The sequence below is a fragment of the Annulohypoxylon maeteangense genome, assembly GCF_022496945.1.
Source record: "Annulohypoxylon maeteangense strain CBS 123835 unplaced genomic scaffold GGS22scaffold_10, whole genome shotgun sequence".
NCBI lineage: Eukaryota > Fungi > Ascomycota > Sordariomycetes > Xylariales > Hypoxylaceae > Annulohypoxylon > Annulohypoxylon maeteangense.
The window spans coordinates 1107167-1132019 of NW_025953257.1; the positions used below are offsets into that span (position 1 = coordinate 1107167).

A 24853-nucleotide genomic window follows, 5' to 3' on the forward strand; every position below is an offset into this window, starting at 1 on the left:
TTAGCGCTTAGCGCTTGCCTTAAGCGCGTCAACCTGCATAGGACCATAGGTACCTGTTTGTACCCCGCCGCGGGGTCATTTTGCAGCAAAGGGATTTGAATTTGAATTTCTTTTAGGAGAAATATCGGGAACCTAGTAGATAATTGCAGACGGTTGTCATTGACGCATCTTCGTTTGACTTCTCATCTTTTACATCTCACTTTTCCCCATCTTTTTGACCGCTAATAGTAAACTCCAACTTCTCATACCGCGTTTCTCGCGTTAGACTTCTATTGTCTCTGTACAAAACATCTCCTCAATTCTCACCCCCTTCTTTGCATCACCTTCATATCTATGCCCATGTCCGACTAATCTAGATACACACTACACTATTTACAAAGTTACTGCGTGCCTAACGCACTTACCATCCGTCAAGGTGTCTTCTGTCCTTGGTACCCGAACGTTGGTTGCTTCAACTTGGATCAGATCGAGCCTGGTCCGATTTTCACCGGGGTTCTATTGGTTTACTGTTGTGCCACCACACACACCTTTCTATCAACATAAGCAGTGGTATGTAAGAAGAGTCCCTGTCACGTCCTTGTCAGACTTCATCATCCGAGACTTGCATTCCCCGGATAGAGCACAATACATTACCTCTTCTCACGGGTAATACCCGTTGTCCATTACCCCTCGATCATCCCAGTCTCGTGCCTCCAAGTAGCCTCGTCAATGTAAGCGTCACAATACACAAGTCCTCCAGGTCACTATGATCGGTCAGGCTTCAGCTCAGGCATTTATCTTTGCCACCGTTGCAGTCATTATCGCCATACTCGCTATGGCTTATCAAGGTAAAGTTGAAGACATCGGGTATGAAAATTTACCTCATGCCGTTATCAAGTTCGGGGGTGTGCATGGGCAACGATTGGTGTGTAACAACGGGAAGGATCTGATGCAAAGGCGGAAATTCCATCTACTTCTCACGTCTCACTTCTATGAGTAGCATCTTACTGGACAAAAAAGCCCGTGACGACGTACCCTGACCGCACATTGAGTCTTCACTAATTCAACTATTCAATTGTCTTCCCTGACATGGATTGTCTATATTTGCCCACTTATAATAACATCAACTAGCATTTAACTCACCAAACAATGTTTTATATTCGCTCATTTACAAAGTTGCCATGCCCTCATTCCTTTTCCTAACATCTTAATTAAATCGATACCAGGCTGACAAGTACAATAGCTACTTCCAGGCCGTCTTATCTAAGCCGTTTTCGATCAAGATGGGTTCACAAGGCCCAAGTGTGCGGTTCCGTAAGGTTCAACGATTCGACACAGATTATTCCCACACAACAATCACCCAATATGAATCCGAAAGAAGCGGAATGCAGGTCATTGTGGCAGATCGAGAAGGCCCAAAAGTCAATGGTTACTTCACTTTAGCTACTGAAATTTTTGACGACTCGGGAGCACCCCATACCCTCGAACACTTGGTCTTCATGGGTTCAAAGAGTTACCAATATAAAGGGTTATTGGACAAGTTAGCCTCTAGAGCCTACGGAACCACCAACGCTTGGACGGCCACCGATCAGACAGCATACACTCTTGAAACTGCTGGATGGGAAGGTTTCGCCCAGATTCTGCCCGTCTATCTTGAGCATCTCATAGTTCCCACTTTAACAGATGCCGCGTGTTTGACTGAAGTCCATCATATCAATGGCGAAGGAAACGATGCCGGCGTCGTCTACTCGGAAATGCAAGGTGTACAGTACACGAGTGGGGAGCTCATGGACCTTCAAGCTCGGCGCCTTCTCTACCCAGAGAATGTTGGTTTCCGATACGAAACAGGCGGTATGATGGAGGCTCTGCGAGTTCTAACCCCGGAGAGAATACGAGGTTTCCACAGGGATATGTATCAACCACGGAACATGTGTGTTATTATCATTGGCGAAGTCGACCACGACAACCTCCTCACTATAATGGATCAATTTGAGGAAAGTGTCAAAAATGACATCCCCCCTCTAAACGCCCCGTTCAAACGACCCTGGATAGAATCTGCCCAACCACCCCCCCTTAACAAAACGATCGTTGAGACGGTTGAGTTTCCAGAGGAAGACGAGTCTACCGGTGAATTGGTTGTTGCTTTCTTCGGACCTAGCTGCACCGATGTTATTCAGTCAGCTGCTTTGAATATCCTCTTAACTTACCTAAGTGGATCGTCCGTCGCAGTATTGGAGAACGTTATAGTTGAGAAAGAAGCACTTGCTAGCTCTATTTCATATTTGGTGGATACTCGACCGAATAGTGTGATATGGCTTCAACCGACCGGCGTTGCTACGGAAAAGCTAGAATTTGTCGAACAACGCCTTATCTCCTTGCTAAAGGAAGTTGCCTCTAAGCCACTCGACATGGCATATATGAACGAGTGTATCCAGAGGGAACGACGGCAGGTAAAGGCTCAGGCAGAAGAATCGGAGCAATTCTACGCATTAAATATCGTGACAGATTACCTTTTCGGCAACCGAGATGGCTCGACCCTTAAGGACCTCGCGGGCCTTAGTGAATACGACCAGCTAGAAAAATGGACCGATGAGCAATGGCGGTCTTTTCTCAGGACATGGATCTCTGATGCTCATCACGTCTCAATTCTCGGAAAACCATCTCTCAAGTTAGCTACAAAACTAAAAGAAGACGAAATGACTAGGATATCGAAGAGGAAACAAGAGCTGGGGACCGAAGGATTAGCAAAGTTGGCTAAGAAACTTGAGGATGCCAAAAAACAGAACGAAGTTGAGATCCCAGCTTCGCTGCTTGAGAAATGGCAAGTACCTCCTGTTGAATCGATTCACTTCATTGAGTCACAAACTGCCCGTTCTGGTTCGGCTCGGAAACTTGGCGTCCACGAAAGCCCCGCTCAAAAGATCATCGACAAGACCTCGTCTCCTTCGCCCCTTTTTATGCAATTCGAAGATGTTAGGACCAACTTCGTACATATCTCAGTCCATATCGGTACCTCTAAAGTTCCTGTCGAGCTTAAACCCCTGCTATCGATCTTCAGTGATAATTTCTTTAACACGCCTATTAAATGCGGAAATGAAACTTTATCGTTCGAGCAGGTGGTCATGGAGCTGGAGAAGGATACAGTGAGTTATAGCCTAGATTCGGGCAGCAAGTTTGGCGACTCGGAAAGCATCCTCATCCGGTTCCAAGTCGAACCAGAAAAGTATGCTACGACTGTTGAATGGATCCGTAGGATGATGTTCGACAGCATTTTTGACATTACTCGCTTGAGGGCCGGCATTGCCAAGCTCTTGGCGGATGTACCAGAGGCAAAGCGCGACGGCAGAGTTATGACTAGTGAGGTCGAAATGGCTATTCATAATGACCCTTCCTCTTTCATGGTGGCAAAGCGTACCCTTGTCAAGGCTGTTTATCTTAAACGGCTCAAGAAGCTCCTCGAGAAGGACCCCGACGCAGTATTGTCACGCTTTGAGGAACTTCGGAAGTCCCTCTTTACCTCTGATAATCTTCGCATCCTGGTTACAGCTGATATCTCGAACTCGAAGCTTCCCGAGCCTGTTAAAACTTGGGATATACTCTCCAAATCACTCAGCAAGAGTGCCGAGCCCATCATCCCCATCGTGAAGCCTTATACTCTTCTAAATGACGAAGGTCGCAATCCTGGCTCTGTTGGTGCGACAATCATTCCCATGAAGGCAATTGATAGCTCTTATGCTATCAATTCGGGCAAAGGTTTGACTTCGTTCTCCGACCCAGCAGTGCCTGCTCTCCTAGTTGCTATGCAATATCTAGAGACTGTGGAGGGGACATTGTGGAACGCCGTTCGTGGAAACGGCTTAGCATACGGTGCCTACTTTGCAAAGGAATTAGACGGAGGATACTTGCATTTTAAAGTGTACAGGTCCCCCTTAGCATCAAAGGCAATAGTGGCGGCACGGGATGCCATCACGGCGCTAGCCAATGGTAGTATCGCTTTTGAAAAGCCCATGATCGAGGGTGCAATCAGCCAGCTGGTGATGGCCTTAGCAGATCAGCAGTCTACTATGGCCACTGCAGCTATGCAGAACTACATTAATGGTGTGGTAAGAGGGCTTGAGCCTGATTATAACACTAAGATGCTTGCGGAGGTTAGAACCGTGACTGTCGAAGACATCAAGCATGCCATGAAGACATTCCTCCTGCCCTTATTCGAGCCCGGAAAAAGTAATGTTGTCGTTTGCTGCGCACACGCAATGACGGAGGTTAGTTAACTCTTCGCTATAAATTTTAGTTTTATCATACTGACCAGAACATCTAGCAACTGGAGAAAGAGTTTCAAGACATGGGGTACAAAACAGAAGTAAAGCAACTATCTGACTTTGCTGGCGATTATGGCCTAGAGGCTCTGGAGGGCGAAGAAAATGGCGACGGCGATGAAGAAGAAGATGAGGATGATGAGGGCTCGGAAGGTTCCGAAGACTCCTATGGTTCAGAAGAAGACGACGACTAGACTTATTCCACTGTGCAATGACGTGGGTGGGGTGCTCAACGGACCCGCACTATTCGGTCTTGACCCTATACAGGATATGGCGTAAGTTTAGAATGAGACACGATTTTTATCAATTTACTGAAAGGCATCAGACCTTAGAACCAAATGCTCGATGCGACATGTCCTCGTCTTATTAGTATGCGTAAGCCTAGTGGGTATGGCCCGGTCGAGGGCCTAGGTCACTCTAGATCTCCCCTTTGCAACAATCCTTATGATCACTGAGCTCACGTCATCAAGCATATTGGATGGCTGACCATTCACCTGCCAGTTTCATTGAAGCTCTTTGGCAATGATCTGCCTGTCGATAGCACCTAACCCACAAGTGTTAAATATGACAGTTATGCTGGCACCAATAATGTAAATGCTGATGCAAATATCCGCAGGAGAGGAGCTTAGACATGCGGATACCAACCATACGAAAAATTCACGATAGGTGCCTGTAAATGACATGCGCTTCGATCCTTTCGCTCTCACCAACACAAGCCAATTACGAACGCAGTTAATTCGATTATTATCATAATATCATAGTACCCCCAAAATATAGACCATACCTAGCTATAGATTACCGCCTAAAACACCTAACCAGATCACGCATGCCTAGGTATCTCAATTCACTCGGCAACATCGACGAAGCCCATCCAGTCCCGTTCAAACTCGCCTTGAACTTTGGTAAATGACCGAAGCGCTGCAGCGTCAAGCTTGCGTCCGTCAAATGCCGCCAAGCTCTCGGCAGCTTTGACAATGTTCTTGATCTGGCGACCATTCAATTCGGGCTTGGCTAAGAGATCCAGTTCCTTTTCGGTAATGTTTACGCCACCGGGAACGCGGTTACAGAAGTTGCGCCAAATCTGTCGGCGGGAGGGCTCGCTCAAGTTTGTGTATCGGAGAGGAACGTGGATACGGCTGGTGAAAGCGTCGTCAAAGGTAGCTACACGGTTTGTGGTAAGGAAAAGAATACCACGGTAGTCTGTATGATCAGGTTAGCGGACATATCAATTTTCTTGTTTCGGGGGTCACTTACACTCGAGAACTCTTAGGAAAATGGTAACCATCGCATTGCGGTGCAAGTCGCGCAGGCTTCGGCGCTCAAGGAAGACATCGGCTTCGTCAATCAACAAAACGGCGCCCCAAGTCGTGGCAATGTCCATGATTCTAGCCAGCTTCGTTTCAAGGTAATAACTGTCTGTTCCCAGGTCGCCAGCAGAGACCATGTATAGGGGTCGGTTCACGGACTCCGCCACACACTCGGCCGTCAACGTCTTTCCGACTCCCGGAGGACCGTGAAGCACCATCACGAGCCCTTTACCCTTACCTTCGACGATATCGTCGATGCCGGGCCCGTCCTGGCCACGGCGCGAATGCGTCGTAACCATAGCCTGGACTGTCCTCTTCATCGTCGGATCCAGCACCAGCTGGTCGAAACACGAGTCGTCCCACTTGGTCGGAGACAAGTTCTCGACGAAGAACTCGACGAACTTCTTGATCGACCACGCGAATCCGCGCACTGTCGCGTTCGTCATCAGTAGATCATCCTCCGTCAACTCATCAAAAATCTCCTCGTCGCTGGTGTCGATACCCTCGTTGTACCGACGCAGAGTGCGCTGCCGCTTCGCGGCTTCGGTGCGGGGCAGGTCCTCGAGCTCGAAGTCGTCGTCGGGCTCAAACCGCTGGTAGTTCTTGCAGTCGACGACGACGCGGCCGGTGATGTTGTACCGGTCGAACTTCGCGCCGTTCCTCTTGAGCGCGACGCCGGAGTACTGGCGGAAGTTCGTGCCGGTTAGATCCCGGAACTTGCGACCCCGCTCCAGCAGACGCGCGCGCAGGGCTTCGCCGCCGGAGTGGTAATCTAGCGGCATGATGTTCAGGTCCTCGCAGCGCATGACGCCGGAGTACTTGGGGATACGGAACAGATCCTTGCGAGTGCCGAACTTCTCCCCGTCATAATCGATGTACTGCACGCGGATAGCCAGACACGGGTCATCGTCGGACTCGTACCAGAATCCGCGCAATTTATACGCACGCGGCTGTCCCATCAGCTTCGTGTAAACCAAACATCCGGGTCGGAAGGCCGTCCACAGGTACTCGTAAGAGATTGGTCGCTGGTCACTACTGTGGAAGCGCCGGGACGCCTTAAACGACTCCTCATGGACCTTATCAATCCAATCAAGCAGCAGCTTCAAATGCGCCCTCGACGTCTCATCCTCCTTAAACCGCTCATTCCCGACCTCCTCCAGCTTCTCGCGGTGGAAGAACAGACAGTGCGCCGGCAGATCGAACTCGACCTCCTGCTGCGCGTCCACGGGGTCGTAGGGAAAGTCCTTGACCACGTCCTCGAGAAGCTGCTTTAGCGGCTGCGGGTTCACGTGCAGACGCGTGCACTTGAACGTCCCGTTCTCGTGGTAGTGTCGTGTCTCTGTTAGCGCGTATAGCTTCCACCAGTTCTTGGACCCGTCGTCGTCCCGGTCCTTGCGCTTCCGGTACACTTTGTGTCCGTCCGAGTCGTATCTCTTGTCTAGCAGCGCGAGCTCGCATTGCATCTCTTTGGGTTCGTCTTCTGGTGTCTCCTCGTCCTTGGAGGTCTCAGACTCCGATTCCTTGGACTCTGTGGTGGTTTGGGAGTCATTGTTCTTGGCCTGCTGTTCTGCTGGGGCTTCTGAGGATTGGGATTGCGGCTCTGGGGACTCCTGTGCCTTCTGGGGTTCCTCGGTTGCTGCCTGGGAAGTGGGCTCTGGGGTTTGCTATGGGTGTGTTAACATGGCTTTCCATCTGTCTAGAGCCAGAGTGGTCTTGTCCACTTACTGCGTCTGAAGACATGGTGGGATGTGGGTTTTTGTATAGTTTTGGGGGATATCAACTATACAACGTGGATAGATGTTGGGAGAATTGGCATCTAGATTTCCGAGGAGAGAAGAGGAAAGATGGTCTGTAGTTATAGCTGTGAAGTCCTAGATCTCCAAGCATCCCCCATGCTTGACGACTATGCACCCATATGTGACTGGAACAAGTGTCGAGAAGGTAATTGGTTGTACCAGGTTTCGGTATAAGCAAAGAGACAGGACGTCTCTTAGCTTACATACCAGGCGGAGTGAGGCATACGATGATTGGTCGTATCCACTAGGCAGCCAATGCGATATCCACCTTCTGCTGCAGGCTGTGCTCTGAAAACATGGGTGATGGTCTTTGAGCTCGACTTGTTGAGGCCTCAGATTGGGGTCTAATTCGTATATGGTCGATGTTTATCACATGCGAGGCAGAATTGAAACGGCGTTGTCCTTGTCGAGGATCCACTACGTTTATACGAGATGCTATTGCTATAGCTACCTAGGGAGTATAAGAACAAGAGCAGAGGGGATTCGAGGTTTTTGCTATAGAAGAGAGCGATAAGGATATCTATCAGCCTCTATCTCGACCAAACCCCCATAAAATCTGTCTGGCATAAATGGTCTAGGCATATTATCGTGCATAATACGTCCAGATGGGGTTGTTGATGCGATTCCAGATTCTTGGCGGAGGATTAAGATGCAGCCGCATGGGTCACACTAGACCCGGTAGTCCTACATAGGTACACGGGGCTTTCCGTCATCTATTATATCTCGATGGAGTCGCTATAAGACGCTTTGATACTCATTGCTTGATGCCGAGACTAACCGTTGAATTAGATTAGGCAACTCCAGGCTACGATGCGTCTTCTTGGATTTCACGATATCTCATCATCCACAGAATACGATATCACGAATGAACAAATTTATGTTTATAACTGATAGTTGTGATATAATCTTACATTGATATAAGTGAAATGATTGGAATCATGTTTCTATGTTTGATGATAAGGTTCTATAGATGCTGTCCCGTAATATCATGATTGAAACTTGTTGGAATGGTGTCACTCAAGTTCAAATACCATTTTCGAGATAACAATGTGAATTGCATTAAGAAATTTATAGATACCTAGACAATGCTAAATATCATGTACATAAGTATGAAACTATGAGCAACAATTTACATGAGGATACCTAGGTATCCATTCATATTTTGGATCAAGATAAGTAGGTTAGATATGTGAATAGCTTCGTCGTCTGAGCTGGAGGTTTGTCAAAGGATCTTATTAACAAGTTTGGTTGAATCATTAATGACAAAAGTCTAACAATCGAAAACTTCAGACGATATGATAGACTATTCCATGATATGTAAGGTCACAGAAACCTTACCAGCGAGTTATTTGTCATTGGTACTCTAGCTATCTATCATCACTAGTAATGCATCGTGCCTGCCTTTCTGAGAGAATACATGTACTTCGTCACTTCGAATTTTAATACACAGATTCGAGAAAGCGCAGTTACACACACAAATAAGAATAATAGACTTAACGTAGGAAGTCGCCATGGTCATAATCGACTCTCCTTTAGCAATACACGGCAGGAGTATACCTCCTCTTTCGACTCATTACCTGTAACCGAGTCGTTCTGAACTTTCCATATATACCTACCATTTAATTCCCAAAAATCCCAACACTCTCTCCTACATAATTAACTACCCATCTTGGAATAATATCAACTCCGGATTATTTAATAACATAGTCCTCACACTGAAGTGAAGTCTATTTCTAAACTTCACCAACATAATATTTTCTCCTATCTCATAACCATTGATATTTCAGTTGGAACTGCCTTCAACTTTCAGAACAAGCATATTTTCAAAATGGAAGGCAAAATTACGCCTTGTAATGGAAAGGCAGGCGATTTAGATGGAGAAAATAGTAAGTTACATGTCCTTTATATGATTATATGATCTATGGGAAGCGATAATAATCTTAAAAGCCGACTAATCCTTCCTAATAGTTACTATTAATTCGTCCTTTAATGACGGCGGGTTCTCTCTTGAGGCTTTAAATCTACACCGTCGACGACTAGGGCTTGATCCCTCTCAAAACCTTATCGGCAGTGGGCTTTCTCGGATGCCAGAGGGAGAGTTATTTCCGTTTCTTAGCATCATCAGTCCAACTCGTCCATACAATGACGAGAATGGAGACCCCGATGGCCTATTATCTAGCTCAATAAGCGCTGAGAATATAATATCCGACAGAGACTATCCTCCGGCACCAAGATATCGTGGAAACCGCGCTTTATCCCGTAATAGGAGCGCAGATATTCCTCACGAGATGAACTGTAGACTCTGGATAGCAGGATTACCACCAAATTGCACCGTGTCGGAGCTACTAAGAGAAGTCAGAGATATCGGGCCTGTCTATGCAACACACATCGTCCCACCGCTGATTCATGGAACGAAGGTGAACATAGCTACGTCGGCTGCTTCATTGACGTTCTTTACAGCATCCGCCGCGCATATGTTTTTACTTCGACACTCTGTCTACCCCTTTACAGTTTGCGGATACACCACATGCGTTTCTCGGCATCGGATCCGCACGAAACCTGTACCGGTAGACGGCCAATCCCGGGTCCTGTTAATTACCGGCGACCCTGAAATCGTCAACCCGGAAACGCTTACCTCTCTCTTCGTAGAGAAGTGGAACATTCGGTTTGAAACCGATTTCATGAAGTATACGCCAGGCAAAGGGTGCAATGAAATCGTTTGGGCGTTTGGTAGTTTCCGAGCTCAGGCGCAAGCGGCGTATATCCGCTTAAGTCAATACCCGTCAAGGAATATCACTATCCTGTACAAGCCTGATCCTTGTGCGTAGGGTCATATCTGCCCTCTTGACGCCAACCGCATAATGTCGCATTCCAAGGGGTTTCCAATAAAATAATCTAGGCGCGGAATGAAATCCGTGAGTGCGAAGGGTACAGGTCCAACGGAGATAGCGGATGTGCGACGCATCTATGGGATTGAGAATAAAGATACCTTTTATGGTATCACGCATTATTGGATTATTGATATATTTCTTTTATCCTGCCCCCTCGACCAAGGAATGATCGGGGACGGCCATGATTATCAGGCTGGACTAGTGGAAAACGTATGAATAGGCGGGAATCCCGCTACTTTCGGGACTAGGAGTGAAAGATGAGTCAAGCCGTCTCTGGGACATGCTATTCAGAGAGTGGGCTTTAATTGCCTGGCAATACTTCCTAATGATGTCGCGCGCCCGAGAGAGTCGGGAAAACCTCGACATACCGTACGCAAAGGAAGCGTAAAGACTTTCCCGAGAACAGAATCGGTGATTTTGAGAACCTCCCCAGGAGAAATGCTTAGATCCATGTTGGATTCCGAGTAATCCGCTAGCTAGAGATCCAACAGCCATCTCGTCGCGGGTCGCACAGCGGATAGACAATTCCTAGTCACCAATCCACCACTGGTGTTATTGTCCCCTTATACATATATGTTGACACACCTAGTAATCATACATTATTTAACGAAAAACAATTAAATCATGATCATATAATTGAACCCAGAGTTCTGGTTCAATATATGAGGCATATTGGTGAATTGAAGAAGCAATTATGGTGACGTCGGTGGCATGATAAACGAAAGAAGAAACCTTTCAAGAGCAGCAGAGCTAACTAGAATTATATCCCTGGAATGATGTGCCGCACGCAAGGAGTGGAACCCACAAGGAACAAGACCAATAGAGGGCAGGAATCGTATATCGATTTAAGACAGTATCTCGATGGCGATTGGACGGTAAACGCAAAGACGATGCACCGAGCCGTGCTTAATCTAAAATGGCCGAAATCGTGGCGTAGTGAGCAGGATGTCTCCAGTAAAGGATTGCGGCGCCTTGAGCTTCGTAAAAAAAGCAAGGGAGGTTTCTGTCTGCCACTTACGCTTTCGGGCAACCGAGAGCGAACAAGACTGCTAGGATAAGCAAATTACAGAGCAAACGATGGATTTATTTATCGCGTCTGTGGATGGGAGATATAAGAAGGCGCAAATGGCCCTTCTTGGCCACTCTTGCTTCGATGGCATGTGCTGTGTCTGTCTTGCCTATGAGCATTGCTATTGCGGTTTATCATGAGACCTCGAACACTTCTCCTGGCCCAGACCTTCGGGTCCCTGAGCGCCAATGCTCTTCCGAAGGGTGTTGAAGAACGCGATTTGATCGGCATCAACACAAGCCTTCCCGACGCCCTCACGCTTAGCGAGCTATACGGTGCTCCAGCCAATGATTTCACCTGCAAGAGCGAGCGCAACCCAGTCGTCATGCTACACGGCCTATCTGCCAACCGTGAGGTCGACTTGAACATGCTCCAGTACGAGCTTAACCGTCGCGGCTACTGCACTTTCTCGAAGACGTACGGCGCATGGCCACTGGTACCGTGGATCGGTGGATTGAGGACTATGGCCGACTCAGCCAAGGACATCGCAGATTTCGTCAAGGAGGTTAAGGATAAGACCGGTGCATCCAAGGTCGATATCGTAGGGCACTCCGAGGGAGGTGTCCAGTCTATCTACGTCCCGATGACGCAGCCTGGCATCTCGGACATTGTAGAGCATCTCGTGGCGTTGGGGCCAGCCATCCACGGCGCGAAATACTACGGCTTCACGGACCTGTGGTATATCGGCGGGAACGTCACCAGAGCGCTTGCTAAAGTTGTCCAGGATGCGCTCGGGTGTCCTGCCTGCGATGATATGATGACCGGCGGTGCGGTGTACACTCAATTCCAACGTAATGCGGGACACATCGCACAGCCCGGTAATAAGGTGACGGTCATCATGTCCAAGTCGGATACACTGGTGGCGCCGGATGTCAGTGAGATCAATGAGGCGGGGGTGAATAATGTCTTCGTCCAAGATACATGTCCTGATGATACGGTCGGACATGCAGGTCTCATGTGGGACAAGAGCGTGTGGCGCTTGATTGTAAATGCGCTGGAGGAGAACACTGATGCTGTTTTCGCTTGCGACAAGGGACTTCCGATCTAATTTAGGTACTTGATCGCTGGAACTTTATGTATATAGTTACTCAATGATAGATGTAAAAATACAAAAAGATATAAATGATATACTATGATGTACTATGATGGAGTATAAGATTCTATATTGAAATGCAACCTAGAAGTCATCACCTGTGGAGAAAGTGTATGAGTCTGAATGAGTAACCTAAGTCGAAGTTAGGTAGGTACCAACCATTTATACTTCAGTAACCAAACCCGATTATCTCTGTGTTACCCGAAACCTCGGGAACGAACCCGGGGAAGTGGGTACTAGGTATAAACCAGCTGAGTGAGAGTAGATCTTATATAAGCGGAACAGCGCCCCCCTTTTCTTGGGCTTCTTGTCGATAACTTTTACTTAGGTAAGTGTTCAGGTTGATATTGCTTCATTACTTTCTACGAAATGATATGAAGATAAAACTGTATAATGTGAATGTACATTGTGAACGAAATGACACAACTTAGTGAATGGTAGCTGAAATCTCAATTCTATCCGGCAGGTACCTCTATCAGAAACTCTTGATTTACCTAACCCATGCGATTCATTTCTTGAAAAAATATCTGAAGGTATGAATAGGCCTCATTTCCTCCGTTATTGACACCGAAAAAGTTGATAGACATGACTCAGTCCGCGGAGACGGAGTTCAGATCTCTTTCGCTCCATCCGAAGCCCTGCATGGGCTTACATACCAGCTGAATATTACTGGTAATATTCCATAGCAACATCACAAAGAAGACCGACCATCAGGGAGGCGTATTCTAATGAAATAGTCATCTATATAAATAAATTGTTAACAATCGGTGACTACTAGGTACTAAGATAGAAAACCCCTGATCCTCCGACCGTCCGAACCGACGCTCCGGCCCCGACATACGGTCTCACGATATTAAACTTCGCGGAGCATCGGGTACCACCGCATTGCCATCATTCGGAGTCACATCACTTGATTAAAGTATGATACCTAGGCATTTACTAACCATGCTTAGTGGCTATGCTAATATTATATAATAACGATACCAAGACATTCAGCTCTTATACGAATCTAGAAGATTTATGTATTTACAATGTAACATCATATATGTCATAAAATTTATTGTGACTCAACTAGACTTTTTATTAGACCTTTCACTTGACTTCATAAGACACACTTTCTGTTCATTCTATCCTGGAGGGCTAACAGCACTTCATCATGGCCAACCAAGAAGACGTAGACTCTGAGGAGACACTCGGATCTAAGAAATTAGGTGGCAGAGAAAATCAAGACATTGAGCTGGGAGAAGCAACAATGGACCAAAAGACTTATGACCCCAACATCGTTGACTGGGACGGCCCTGATGATCCTGAAAACCCTCTGAATTGGTCGGGACTCAAGAAGGGCCTTCACATCGCCTATGTTAGCCTCTTCGTCCTCTACGCGTATGTACTCCTTCCTATCCCCATATCTTAGGCTCAACTGACATCTTGTCTTTCAGAAACCTAGCAGCGACCATGTTTGCTCCTGGGGCATCGGCACTAGCCAAGGAGTTCCACATCACCAACTCCACAGTAGCCACATTCACCGTCAGCATCTATGTCCTCGGCTTCATGATTGGACCCCTATCTCTCGCGCCTCTCTCCGAACTATACGGCCGACTGCCCATATACCACGTCTGCAACTTCTTTTACATCGCTTTCACCCTCGGTTGCGCCCTTAGTAAGAATGTTGGGATGTTTCTTGCCTTTAGATTTCTCGCCGGCTGCTCGTCGGCTGGCCCCTTGACAATAGGGGGTGGTACAATAGCCGACATGACTACACAGGATAAGCGAGGCAAGGCTATGGCGAGTTTCCTCTTAGGACCGCTTCTAGGACCCGTATGTAAAGCTGCTGGGTGGGGTAACCGAAAATTCGCTAACAGATTAACTTATAGACAATAGGACCTATCATCGGTGGTTTCGTGTCCCAGTACATCGGTTGGCGTTGGACATTCCGGATCATCCTGATCTTAGTAAGTTTAAAACACCCCCTATCACACACATCGTCATTCCCGTACTAACATGTTTTCCATAGTCCGGTAGTCTCAGTCTCGTCTCCCTCCTCTTCCTAAGGGAAACAAACGCCACCATCATCCTCAAGAGAAAAACAGAGCGTCTCCGGAAGGAAACCGGAAACACCAAACTAACATCCAAACTCGAATCCAACCTATCGCCCCGAGTACTACTAACCCACTCCATCGTCCGCCCAATAAAAATGATTCTCTTCTCCCCCATAACCCTCCTCCTATCCCTCTACACCGGCGTCCTCTTCGGCCTCGTATTCCTGCTCTTCACCACCTTCCCCAGCATATTCGAAGGCCAATACGGCTTCAGCCCCGGGTCCTCCGGGCTCGCCTACCTCGGTCTCGGCATCGGCATCATCTGCGGGCTCGCGCTGTTCACCCTCCTAAGCGACAAACTCCTCGGCCACGCCGCAGGAGACAGCAAGCCAGCGAAGCCCGAAAAGAGGCTTATCCTCATGAAGTGGTTCGCGCCCATCACCTCCCTCGGCGTCTTCCTCTACGGCTGGAGCGCGTACTACAAACTCCACTGGATCGTCCCCGAGATCGGCACCTTCGTCGTCGGCCTCGGCTCCCTCTTCGTCATGCTCCCGGCCCAGGCGTATCTCGTGGATGCCTTCGGCGCACAGGCTGCGGCGTCGGCGCTCGCGGCGAATGTCATTATCCGGAGCCCGTTTGGCGCGTTTTTGACTTTTGCGGCGCCCCCGTTGTATAGCAATTTGGGGCTCGGTTGGGGGAATACGGTGTTGGGGTTTGTGTGCTTTGCGTTTACGCCCGTGCCGTGGCTGTTTTTTCGGTATGGGGAGTTTTTGAGGACTAGGTTTGCTGTTGAGTTGTGATGTTGTATTATGTATGTTGGGTATAGAGATATGTGTACATTTTCGGGTCGTGTTACATATTGTTGTAATTTAATTCGTATTGAGGGGGGTGAAGGAAGATGGTAGTGTACAGAAGGGGTTCGGAGTTTTTATAGAGGCGGGATGAGGCGCGATCTATTCTACGGCATCGGGTGTATGATTTTCGAGGGCGGTTGGGTTGGATAACTTGGGCCGCTTTGGACTTAGAACTCCCATCTCCACAGATACTTTCCTATTCTTAATCTCAAGAGAATTAGTGTATGTTCCGAACCGTCTTATTCCTAGAAGTTGCCTTGCTGTTACCTCTTGTAGGGCTGGTCTGATATTCTCTTTATAGGGCGTTTCGTGACGGGTCCTCTGGAGAGACATTTAGCGGCTACCATACCCCTATTCACATCCTCTACAGACACCCTTTTCTGGTATATTCGCTTATTATGATGGTTCCTCGGAGGATATATATCTGGAGTGAGTTCAAATCTTGTTCATCATCGGAATTAGGTACCTAAGCCGGTGGCTTGAGATTTACAGCTGTGTTTCGGTCGCTGTCGTTTTGGTAGCGTTTCCACTGCCCTGTTGTAGGATCATATCAGAGTAATTCAGCTCGAAGTTATCCCCAACACTTATCAGGAGGATCGAAGTAGAATACGTCCTTAGGCATAATTAGAAATAGCGATGTCTTTGTACTTTGAATCTCAAACAAGTATGATTTTGGAGATAAATAACGCATTTTTCTAGACGTGCCCTAGGGCACGGAGATTGACCTGAAAAGCAATGTTGAACCAGGTGCAGGGGTCTTCCGCCGGTCAAAAGCAAATTCCTTGAGAACACCAGCCCTAATACTTCTTTCATTGTTAGAAATTTCTTCGTCATGATGATTGATTTATATAATATATATGTGTGATAACGCATTCAACTATTGCTCATAAGGAATTATATGCATTGCCACCTCTATGAAGAGATATTGTCCGCTCGGTTATGTACCTCCTATCCTCGGCTTTTAGAAAAACATGATAGAATCTAAGGATATAAATTTCGGAATCTGATTAAACGTGTGTTCTATAGGTCAGCACCATGCGATTCCCCCTCATCTGCTTCAAAAGTTATGTACTTTGCACCGACAAGCAAATCCCGGATGCCGAGTTCAGAGCCCGACACGATCGTTATTAAAGCATACCTATGAATTATCAAGATGGGGGAATCAAATGAAGCCATAAATGAGATTGATAGACGCGAAACATCATAAGCTGCTAATACTCACAATGGGTACCCTCACACGGATAGCCGCCTGCCATGCCTCTCCCGTCTTCTTGTCAGCGAAAGACACGACAGCGAAAGCCATATCGTTGATCCAAGTAGCCGCGAGTAACGAAGCGAACCTCATCGTATTCCCTGAGTCCTACATCCCAGCGTTTCCCATATGGAGCGCTCTTCGAGCCCCATCCGAGAACCATGATCTGTTCAAGAGGATGGCAGCAGAATCCATCTACGTCGATGGCGACGAAGTTGACTCGATCCGTGCTACAGCTAAGCAATTAGGTGTGCTTGTCAGTCTTGGCTTCTCGGAAAAGGCGCGATACAGCAGCGCCACGTTATGGAACTCGAATATAATTATAGGAACAGACGGCGAGATCCTCGTTCACCATCGAAAACTCATGCCTACATTCTACGAGAAACTGACCTGGGCTCCTGGCGATGGTCATGGTCTGCGAGTGGCGGATACTAAGTTCGGCAAGGTTGGGACGCTCATATGCGGAGAAAATACAAATCCTCTGGCACTGTACACTATGACGGCGCAGGGCGAACAGATCCATATCAGTTCTTGGCCAGCTATCTGGCCAACTCGGATGCCTGAGGGTGTATTGCCTACGCCGAGCAGCGAGGTTACCAACGGTATTGGGACTAACGGTAAGGTGTTATCGTCGAGCGTTACCCGTGGAGTGAGCTACGACAATGTCGCTGCGAATAGGACGCGAGCGGCTGCCCACTGTTTTGAAGCCAAGTGTTTCGGTGTTCTTTGCGCTGGATACCTCGGGGCTGATGCCATAGAGGCTGCTACTTCTGGCTCTAATACCCCTGAAATCATCTCACAGGGGCTACAGCGTTCCTCGAGGGGAGCGACCATGTTTTTAGATACGACGGGCACATTGCTACCAGGGTTCACTATCGACGCCGAAACATCAGTTAAGGAACAGAAAGACTTTCTTCAGGAGAGTGAGGGTATTTTGTATGTCGATGTCAACTTAGACGGTTGTGTAGAGGGGAAGCAGTACCATGACATTGCTGGTGGGTATCAGAGATTGGATGTATTCGAGCTGAAAGTCGATCGTAGGCGAAGGCAGCCAGCTTTATTCGAATGAATACACGAAGCTATGAGACTCAACACGACTATGATTATTGGTAACATTAACTTAGCTTCTGTATAGCTATGACAAGTCATCACGCCAAAACCTTTCGAATCTCAATTTTCCGATCTATGTGTATTTAGACCAGTGTTCTAATATTCCTAGGTCTTAAACTACCCTAATCCCATTTCTACATGCAGAATATCAACTTTCTATCGTTCTGTTCTACAAGGAGTCCTCAATATAACTCTGGCGAGTTCCGTAGATAACCGCAGCACGACGAATCCAATCATCCACCAATTGCGTCAGTTCGGTCTGCGGGACCGCCTCGCCTGGCCGCTGTCTCTCGACGTTCGTGATACGCGTCAAGGTGATGTACTTGACGATCTCCTCCACAGCGTCTATATCCAGTTCCCAGAGAGCACCAGGGTTTAGCGAGTCCACCTCATCATTACCCGTTAACAACGCAAAGCCTCCTCCCTCGATTCCTCGAGCCTTGACTTCCTCAACGACTCTCATATAGAAGAAGTCCATCCTATTATCATAATTCCACACCTCATCGTTACCAGGTACGAGGAATAGCCGGGAATGGAATAGGCACGCTCTGAAGATCGCGACAAACAGGCCTGTTAGTCGTTCCCGCTCTACTCGCGGTGGTATCTCGGGGAGGCCAGGGGGAGTTCCGGTGTCGAGAACGTGGAGGACATCCCTGATGTTCCTCTCGGTCTCCTCGCTGAAGTCAGATCGACTGTAAACGTAGTCGAAGCCGGGGAGTGCGATGGAATCTAGGAGCATGCCAGGTTCAGGCAACGATTCTAGTACCTCGTCGTTGTGAAAGAAGCTAAGGAAGGCTCGCTCGTTATCTGGAACATGGAGGAGGTTGATACTGAGGTTGAACATCCCGTTTGGCATAATGGTGGAATCGGCTAAGTATCACATATTAGTTGAAGCCCCCTTATGAAACCCTCAATACTTACGGCAGTTCATGATGCTAATCAGAGAATAATTCCTTCAGTTTTCAAGTGAAGGTTTTTCTTCTTCTAATAGTAAAAATAAGGGGTAATGTAATTCCCACTTCAAATCTTCAGTAAAGATAGTAGAGACTGGATTAGAGAGCAATTGATCTCGCTTAAGTCACTCTCAAAGAAAGAGCTAGAGGAACGAGGAAGAGTTGTTTCAGTAGGAAATATATGATGAGGAGAAGCTCTAGAAATATTTATCCTATCTTAAAGAACTATTAAGAGGACTGGGGTGGTCTATGCACCTTGTAACGAGTCCGATCGTGTTGACGAGATGAGTTTTCGACGCTTGAAACAGAACACTACACAGAGAACTCAAATGTCATTTCTCAACTTCAGGCGGCAAAGAACCAGGAATGACTCTTAAACTCTAGTGTTAAGTTAGTAACAGCAACTTGGACTATTTATACGTTAGAGGGTTAAGGGGGTAGTCCAATGTTTGTATGTTATGTCAGGCTATCTCTATGTTTATAGCATGAGCTTGGTATGATGTAGTCATTGAGTCTTTTCTTTAATAAACTCTAGTTAAAGACCAGTCATTTCATTAGATAATTGTCAATTGAATCACCTCCAGTTACTAGTGTAGGATAATAATGGCAAACACTGCCTTTCTTTTGTTAGAGACTAGGTTGAGTTGTTAGAATAGTATAACTACATCTAGAAGGTAGGTTGACTCATAAGAGATTCAGTCCTGTTACCGGAAGGACCCTTTGAAGTTATTTAGGTAGAAGCTAGGCTATTGGAGACTGCTTTATTTAGGTACCGATGCTGGTATCAAGACACATTAACTTCCTCGCATAACCACCAGAGCCAGAAGATTGGGACGCGCAATATGCTACTTCTCATCGTTGACATCTTATCTTTATAATCACGAAGTTGCCTTAGCCGCCTCTTTCTCTGCGGCTTTTGCGGCTTTCTTCGCTGCTATCTGTTTCTCCTTTTCTAATTTCTTGAGCTGATTCTTCGTCAACTTTGTTTCTCCTCCTTCACCTTCTGGCTTAGCTGACCCATCCTCCACAACAGGAACTACTCTTGGTGCCTTGGGATTTCCTCCCCATTTTAACGGCCGCACTGACATGAAATTCTTCACTGTCTCCTCCGTTGCCTTTGCTCTTCGTTCTTGGAACGCGGCGACGTAATCCTGGAGATACTTGATACATATTGCTTTCAGCTAGACTTAAGTTAGTAACATAGTCTCTTAATAATGCATTCAAGTAACATACCTCTCCAGTCAGTAGTTTACCTTCTCTGTAGTCTTGCCCAACTTTCGCAAGCTCCTATAGATTTGTTAGAAACGGAAGCCAAAAGTAGCCAAGGCAATGACATACCTCATCATCTTCCATGAAAAAGTGGAGATACTGATACGACACATCTATGTCGGGGTTTCCACCTTTCTCTCTTTGCTCCTCTGCACTCACTTGGCCACCGGAGAAAGCGTATTTGTTGATTTTGTCTTTGATTTGCTTGGGGGTATCTTTCATAAAGATTGCTGAAGAATCAATGCTAGCAGACATCTTGGATCCAGGACCTTGAAGTGCGTCAAGGAAACGGGAGTGAATTAAGGAAGGCTTGGCATATTTTAACTTGGCAGCACAATCTCTAGTCAAACGGAAGTAGGGATCTTGGTCGATAGCGCAAGGGATCAGACATGGGATACTCGCGGTCTTCTTTTCATCTTCGCCGAAAATGTGTGGGAAAGTAGTTGCAAATGCGGTGGCGCCCTGTATACTAGTGAAATGAATCTTGCCAATGTTCGAGCTACAAATGTGTTAGCTGATGGGTATCACGTGCCAACCAAAAAGGGGGCGTAAATATTTAGCACTATAGGGGGATAGTTCACCTTTCATCAAAGCCGAAGGTAGCCTTGGCTGTGTTGTATGTAACAAGTTTGGCGAATCGAGTGACGTTTCTGTAGAAAGCTCCACCCATAAATTCGTAGTCAGAGAAGATAAACGTTTTCTCAGGATCAAAGCCTATGGCGATGATATCTTGGCAGTTGGTTCGCGCGTATCCTATGACTTCTTCAACAGTTCTCTTCTCGGAGAAAAGAAACTTTTCGTCTACGAAGGTATTAGTATTAGTTTGCGCATTCTATATGAGAAGATTTTGAAGCACAAACCATCTGTAAGCATGATGACTAGGGGTACATCGAAGACATCTTGCAACCACCTATGATACGTTTAGTCCCGTTTTAATATAGCGTGCGTAGCCCTGTGTGAAATGTACGTATACTGACTTGCAAAAATCGAAGATCTGAGTATGTCCAATGTGCATGCTATCGCTACTAGGACCACGGCCAGTATACAAGAAGAAAGGTTCTCCCTAAAGATGACTTCTTAGATACAGCCCCGTAGCGATCAACCATCTATAAACCGTACCTTCTCATATCGGTCCAGTATTAATCCAAGATCTCTCTCGCTGAAGACGATCTGTCGCCGTAAGAATCGGTGCGGTTTATGGCCGGTGACTCGCTCGAATCGTTCTAACATCTCGTTGTCGATCAACTTAGTGCCGAACTCCTCCACTAATTTCTTGTAGTCGATCGCCTTGAGCTTTCCATCTTCGCCAACCTCACCAGACACATTCCAGGGATCGACGGTCTGCTTCGACGGCGCAGGAGCTGCTGCATCAGGGTCCACGGCGGGCGGAACCTGTTTGGCCGGCGCCTCGAGCTCTGAAGCCATATTCGGTAGTCTGGGAGTCAAATCGTTGATTACGTTTCTTATGGTGGAGTTCAGGCAACTAGAACAATTTCAATTGAATTTTGTAAACGACACGGTAGATTAAGGTAGAAGATGACAGTGCGCGAAGTTATTAGAGTGACTCAATGGAGGGGCACTTTCCGAAGCTTTTTGGAGGGGCAGGTATCAAGTATCAGGGTATCTTTTGCAAGGGTCTATGCCAAGACCAAGGTGAACAAATATGGATTAAGGTGAGCGCACTAAATTGTGGTGTGTCTTATCGATACGGACTATTGCACGGATCGGAAAAATTCATTTCCCAGGTACCTTGAGCTCCTGCCGCCTCAGTAATTCGTTTTATCGATTTCGATATTTAGTTGTCAATTGTCAACAGCTCCATACCTCGGAAACCGTGAACACCTAACCATTCCGACCGCGTATTATCCTTGAACCCAATTTCGACCAGTCTTCTCTCTATCAGGCAAAATGACGTCGACAATCGGTATTCCCATCAAGCTTCTCAACGAGGCGCAAGGCCACATCGTCACGTTGGAGATCACTTCGGGTCAGACGTACCGCGGCAAGCTATTAGAAGGTAAGGTCGCGTCTCGCATCGCACACTTACCACCTGCAAATTTGAGGAGTAATATTTACTAACAATTTTCGCGTAGCTGAGGACAACATGAACGTGCAACTCAAGGATATCACGGTTACTGCGCGAGACGGTCGAGTCAGCCATCTGGATCAAGTCTACATCCGTGGAAGCCACGTGCGATTCTTCATTGTACCCGACATGTTGAAGTATGTATCAAGATCCATATTCCTCCTAGTAATATCTACTAATTTTCTTCTCAGGAACGCGCCCATGTTCCGAAGTCGCAACGCCAGAGGTCGTGGTGTCGGTCTAGCCAGAGGACGAGCCACCGTGAGCAGGGCAAGGGCGAGCGGTCGCGGAGGACGATGAACATAGTCGTGTTGAAGAGATTACTTTACGACATCCGTGGGGCGGGCGTTAATGGGAACAAAAGTTTGGCATACCGATTGGTGATTGACGACCAATTGCCAACGGACGAGGCTACGTATTGTGTTCCTGGTTAGGAAGCAATAAAGCAAGATTCTCTGGGGGGTTCGCTTTTCTTCTACTCAAGTAGGCAACCTGACGTCTGTTCATTTTCATACCACCGCTGAACATAATACAGCCGATGGCACCGTCTCCAGAGATACATCACGATAATTCTAGTGGATGAAATCACCGATAGGAGACTATACTCTGTCAGGTAGCTAATTTTAGCACCTAGCCTTTGTAACTTGGAGAAAATGAATTCACAATTGCCAAAATACTGGTACAGACATATTGACTTTAGGAGACAAGTTGGTGATATGCCTCGGCAATTACCCTCCGAGCTTAACATTCACCGCCTAGGGCTTGCTGCAACTAATTGACCCAAAACTTTGCAAAGGCCAAAAAACTGATTTCTACAGTGTTAAAATTACAATGTTCACCAAAAAGGTTGATAACTGAAGTGTACTTGTCAGTCTCGGTATGACCTCAGAACAAACATCTACTAAGAGCTCAAACATCACAGTAACTTCACTGTTTAATGAAGGCACAATGAGACAACACCATTTAAATTGGCTTTATTTCACTTCTCATTTATTCGTATCTAGTCATCCAGCCATTGAGTCTTGATGCTCAGCACACAATCCAAATTTCCAAGATCCATTTGATGATCTAGTAGTTGGTGGAAGGGTGGCGGTCGAAGTTGTTGCTAAAGAACGTCCAAGTTAACATCTTTTCTCATATTACACCCCTTTCGGTGTCTAACTCCTAGGGAAACACTTACGGGTCATACTGGTCCTGGCCACCATACTGGGACTCGTACAGGTGCTCGGCCTGCTTCTTAGCATGGTGCTTGGCCTTCTCGCGGTCTATGAAGTCAAGACCCTTGGTCTCGAAGAGCTTGTCGACCTCAGCACCGGCAATGCCGGCAAGGACCTCCTTGGCGAATGCGTGGTTTACGGTCTTGCCTATATAAGAGACATGCGTTAGCCAGTTGCTTTTAACAATATATTGATGTTACACGGCATATGTACCTTCTTTGCGTTGGCGGTCCTCGAAGAGCTTCATGGCCTCGAAGGCGGCACCGCCGCCGATGAGCTCGTGAGACAGCTTAGACTCATGAGGCTGGCCGTCGTAGATCTCGTCACGTTGGTTCTTAGCGTCGTCTAGATCATATAATTAGCATGTGACACAAAGGTGGGACGACTTCTTGTCTCTGTCATCGATCTAAGACATACCGAATCCGAACATGTTTGCTGATTTATGAAGATATCGTTAATTCTAAGTAGTCGTTTCGTCGTTGGAATTGGAACTGGTTTGATGTCAAGGTCAGAAGGAGGGGAGGACGAAGAAGAAGCAGGTCTATTTATGAATTATGAGCTACCAGGCACTGGCTGACATCCGTAGGAGCGTGTGAGGTAACCCCTCTACGCCATAGTGCCCCTCTAGCCGATTAGGTACCGGTTCATCACAAGCTATTCCTTTGTTACCAGGCTACATGTAGCTAAATATGATGACATGCTCCCATATGTGGGTGGATCTGAGGCGTTGTTGAAACCTGGCCGGGTATTCCGGCACGACTATTGGCAGGCCGGTCTAACCATACACGTAATAACGCAGGGCAGAGCAAATTAAGTCGATACAGCTTCGTGTCGATTCGAGCCAATACGAGACTACCTAGGTACGTCGATATAGAGTAGAAAGGTGGAGTACTGTTGTTTCTTTCTTGTCCCCGCAACTTGATTTGCTCTTCGTTGCTCCCTGGCTTGCTTACCCCCAAGGATCATGAGACTTCCACGAGCTCTCAATCAAGAAAATACTCCCATCGAAAAGGCATTTACGCCCTGTACGTCCTGTACGATTAAGGAGAGCATTATCTCGACCCCTCCATTGATAGTCATATTCCTTCAATTATGTAGCTATAGCCCCGCGGAGCTTTGAGGGGTCCTGCATTGTTTATAGTTTCATCGATACACCGCTTCCCAATGGAGGAGTGTGTTGCTGTTTGCATGAATTCGAGCTTGAATCTAGCCAGACGTCTAGCTCATCAAGGTGGCACGTACGCACATGCTCACATCACCTAAAGCCATTGGGTGCATGAGAGATTGGCTTGAAACGGCATAGTTCGGGTAATGATGAGGCCTCATCCAACAAGGTCGTTACCTGAAGCTGTTGAAGTAGCCTACCTACCTACCTAGGTAGGTACAGGACAAAGAAACTAATTAATCACGAATACTCCGTGTACCTAGCCACTTGTGTAACTACATCGGTAGGTACTATAGGTACTACCTAGTACCTACGAATGTAGTAAAGCTTCGTCATTTAGTCGTCATCGGCATCATGCTTGTTTTTGTCGTTGAACACCCAATTCCCCGCCAAATTTACAGCCACCATTTGCTAAAGAACAGGATGTTTTAGCGCTAGGTCTAAAGACTCTGGACTT

The 24853-nt window shown here is 47.0% G+C and overlaps 10 protein-coding genes across 10 annotated transcripts; 6 read left to right on the forward strand and 4 right to left on the reverse strand.

Moving 5' to 3' along the window:
• Nucleotides 1–58: 58 nt before the first annotated feature.
• Nucleotides 59–4629, forward strand: GGS22DRAFT_165495 (Metalloenzyme, LuxS/M16 peptidase-like protein). The gene is made up of 3 exons (XM_047961689.1): nucleotides 59–846; nucleotides 1223–4219; nucleotides 4286–4629. Exons 1-3 carry the CDS (start codon nucleotides 746–748, stop codon nucleotides 4341–4343), a joined length of 3156 nt encoding a protein of 1051 aa, XP_047818213.1. The 5' UTR covers nucleotides 59–745; the 3' UTR covers nucleotides 4344–4629.
• A 510-nt stretch (nucleotides 4630–5139) lies between these two features.
• Nucleotides 5140–7342, reverse strand: GGS22DRAFT_180311 (P-loop containing nucleoside triphosphate hydrolase protein; the record flags this gene model as incomplete). The annotated part of the gene is made up of 3 exons (XM_047963754.1): nucleotides 5140–5495; nucleotides 5550–7107; nucleotides 7328–7342. 3 exons carry the CDS (start codon nucleotides 7340–7342, stop codon nucleotides 5140–5142), a joined length of 1929 nt encoding a protein of 642 aa, XP_047818214.1.
• A 1884-nt stretch (nucleotides 7343–9226) lies between these two features.
• Nucleotides 9227–10226, forward strand: GGS22DRAFT_189510 (uncharacterized protein; the record flags this gene model as incomplete). The annotated part of the gene is made up of 2 exons (XM_047964863.1): nucleotides 9227–9284; nucleotides 9367–10226. 2 exons carry the CDS (start codon nucleotides 9227–9229, stop codon nucleotides 10224–10226), a joined length of 918 nt encoding a protein of 305 aa, XP_047818215.1.
• A 913-nt stretch (nucleotides 10227–11139) lies between these two features.
• GGS22DRAFT_22696 (alpha/beta-hydrolase) lies at nucleotides 11140–12542 on the forward strand. Its single transcript, XM_047966532.1, has one exon. It carries the CDS (start codon nucleotides 11495–11497, stop codon nucleotides 12404–12406), a length of 912 nt encoding a protein of 303 aa, XP_047818216.1. The 5' UTR covers nucleotides 11140–11494; the 3' UTR covers nucleotides 12407–12542.
• Nucleotides 12543–13607: 1065 nt separating this feature from the next.
• On the forward strand, nucleotides 13608–15366 carry GGS22DRAFT_194883 (MFS general substrate transporter; the record flags this gene model as incomplete). Its single annotated transcript, XM_047965579.1, has 4 exons — nucleotides 13608–13834; nucleotides 13891–14269; nucleotides 14326–14403; nucleotides 14466–15366. The coding sequence occupies 4 exons, from the start codon at nucleotides 13608–13610 to the stop codon at nucleotides 15288–15290; spliced, it is 1509 nt and encodes a 502-aa protein (XP_047818217.1). The 3' UTR covers nucleotides 15291–15366.
• Nucleotides 15367–16285: 919 nt separating this feature from the next.
• On the forward strand, nucleotides 16286–17784 carry GGS22DRAFT_165511 (nitrilase). The gene has a single exon (XM_047961690.1). It carries the CDS (start codon nucleotides 16523–16525, stop codon nucleotides 17663–17665), a length of 1143 nt encoding a protein of 380 aa, XP_047818218.1. The 5' UTR covers nucleotides 16286–16522; the 3' UTR covers nucleotides 17666–17784.
• A 91-nt stretch (nucleotides 17785–17875) lies between these two features.
• GGS22DRAFT_189514 (uncharacterized protein) lies at nucleotides 17876–18637 on the reverse strand (the record flags this gene model as incomplete). Its single annotated transcript, XM_047964864.1, has 2 exons — nucleotides 17876–18576; nucleotides 18628–18637. The coding sequence occupies 2 exons, from the start codon at nucleotides 18635–18637 to the stop codon at nucleotides 17876–17878; spliced, it is 711 nt and encodes a 236-aa protein (XP_047818219.1).
• A 700-nt stretch (nucleotides 18638–19337) lies between these two features.
• On the reverse strand, nucleotides 19338–21493 carry GGS22DRAFT_22719 (tryptophanyl-tRNA synthetase). Its single transcript, XM_047966533.1, has 7 exons — nucleotides 21048–21493; nucleotides 20906–20991; nucleotides 20789–20838; nucleotides 20510–20729; nucleotides 19998–20427; nucleotides 19893–19946; nucleotides 19338–19840 (listed from the first exon to the last, which is right to left on the reverse strand). Exons 1-7 carry the CDS (start codon nucleotides 21351–21353, stop codon nucleotides 19538–19540), a joined length of 1449 nt encoding a protein of 482 aa, XP_047818220.1. The 5' UTR covers nucleotides 21354–21493; the 3' UTR covers nucleotides 19338–19537.
• A 233-nt stretch (nucleotides 21494–21726) lies between these two features.
• Nucleotides 21727–22402, forward strand: GGS22DRAFT_22730 (Sm-like ribonucleoprotein). The gene is made up of 3 exons (XM_047966534.1): nucleotides 21727–21945; nucleotides 22022–22151; nucleotides 22206–22402. Exons 1-3 carry the CDS (start codon nucleotides 21837–21839, stop codon nucleotides 22312–22314), a joined length of 348 nt encoding a protein of 115 aa, XP_047818221.1. The 5' UTR covers nucleotides 21727–21836; the 3' UTR covers nucleotides 22315–22402.
• Nucleotides 22403–22731: 329 nt separating this feature from the next.
• On the reverse strand, nucleotides 22732–24134 carry GGS22DRAFT_165515 (uncharacterized protein). Its single transcript, XM_047961691.1, has 4 exons — nucleotides 23649–24134; nucleotides 23445–23576; nucleotides 23195–23378; nucleotides 22732–23119 (listed from the first exon to the last, which is right to left on the reverse strand). The coding sequence occupies exons 1-4, from the start codon at nucleotides 23659–23661 to the stop codon at nucleotides 23083–23085; spliced, it is 366 nt and encodes a 121-aa protein (XP_047818222.1). The 5' UTR covers nucleotides 23662–24134; the 3' UTR covers nucleotides 22732–23082.
• Between the last annotated feature and the right edge of the window lie 719 nt (nucleotides 24135–24853).

Excerpts from the sequence above, each read along its gene's own strand:
- GGS22DRAFT_165495 (XM_047961689.1), top strand. The coding sequence starts at position 746 with ATGATCGGTCAGGCTTCAGCTCAGGCATTTATCTTTGCCACCGTTGCA. Across the intron at positions 847-1,222 it reads GGTAAAGTTGAAGACATCGG|CTACTTCCAGGCCGTCTTAT; the intron begins GTATGAAAATTT and ends CAAGTACAATAG. Across the intron at positions 4,220-4,285 it reads AAAAGTAATGTTGTCGTTTG|CAGAACATCTAGCAACTGGA; the intron begins CTGCGCACACGC and ends TATCATACTGAC.
- GGS22DRAFT_22696 (XM_047966532.1), top strand. The coding sequence starts at position 11,495 with ATGAGACCTCGAACACTTCTCCTGGCCCAGACCTTCGGGTCCCTGAGC.
- GGS22DRAFT_165511 (XM_047961690.1), top strand. The coding sequence starts at position 16,523 with ATGAGATTGATAGACGCGAAACATCATAAGCTGCTAATACTCACAATG.
- GGS22DRAFT_22719 (XM_047966533.1), bottom strand. The coding sequence starts at position 21,353 with ATGGCTTCAGAGCTCGAGGCGCCGGCCAAACAGGTTCCGCCCGCCGTG. Across the intron at positions 20,992-21,047 it reads TACTGGACCGATATGAGAAG|GGAGAACCTTTCTTCTTGTA; the intron begins GTACGGTTTATA and ends AGTCATCTTTAG. Across the intron at positions 20,730-20,788 it reads AGTCATCATGCTTACAGATG|ACGAAAAGTTTCTTTTCTCC; the intron begins GTTTGTGCTTCA and ends ATACCTTCGTAG.
- GGS22DRAFT_22730 (XM_047966534.1), top strand. The coding sequence starts at position 21,837 with ATGACGTCGACAATCGGTATTCCCATCAAGCTTCTCAACGAGGCGCAA. Across the intron at positions 21,946-22,021 it reads CCGCGGCAAGCTATTAGAAG|CTGAGGACAACATGAACGTG; the intron begins GTAAGGTCGCGT and ends ATTTTCGCGTAG. Across the intron at positions 22,152-22,205 it reads ATTGTACCCGACATGTTGAA|GAACGCGCCCATGTTCCGAA; the intron begins GTATGTATCAAG and ends TTTTCTTCTCAG.
- GGS22DRAFT_165515 (XM_047961691.1), bottom strand. Across the intron at positions 23,379-23,444 it reads GGACCGCCAACGCAAAGAAG|GCAAGACCGTAAACCACGCA; the intron begins GTACATATGCCG and ends TCTCTTATATAG. Across the intron at positions 23,120-23,194 it reads GGCCAGGACCAGTATGACCC|CAACAACTTCGACCGCCACC; the intron begins GTAAGTGTTTCC and ends GACGTTCTTTAG.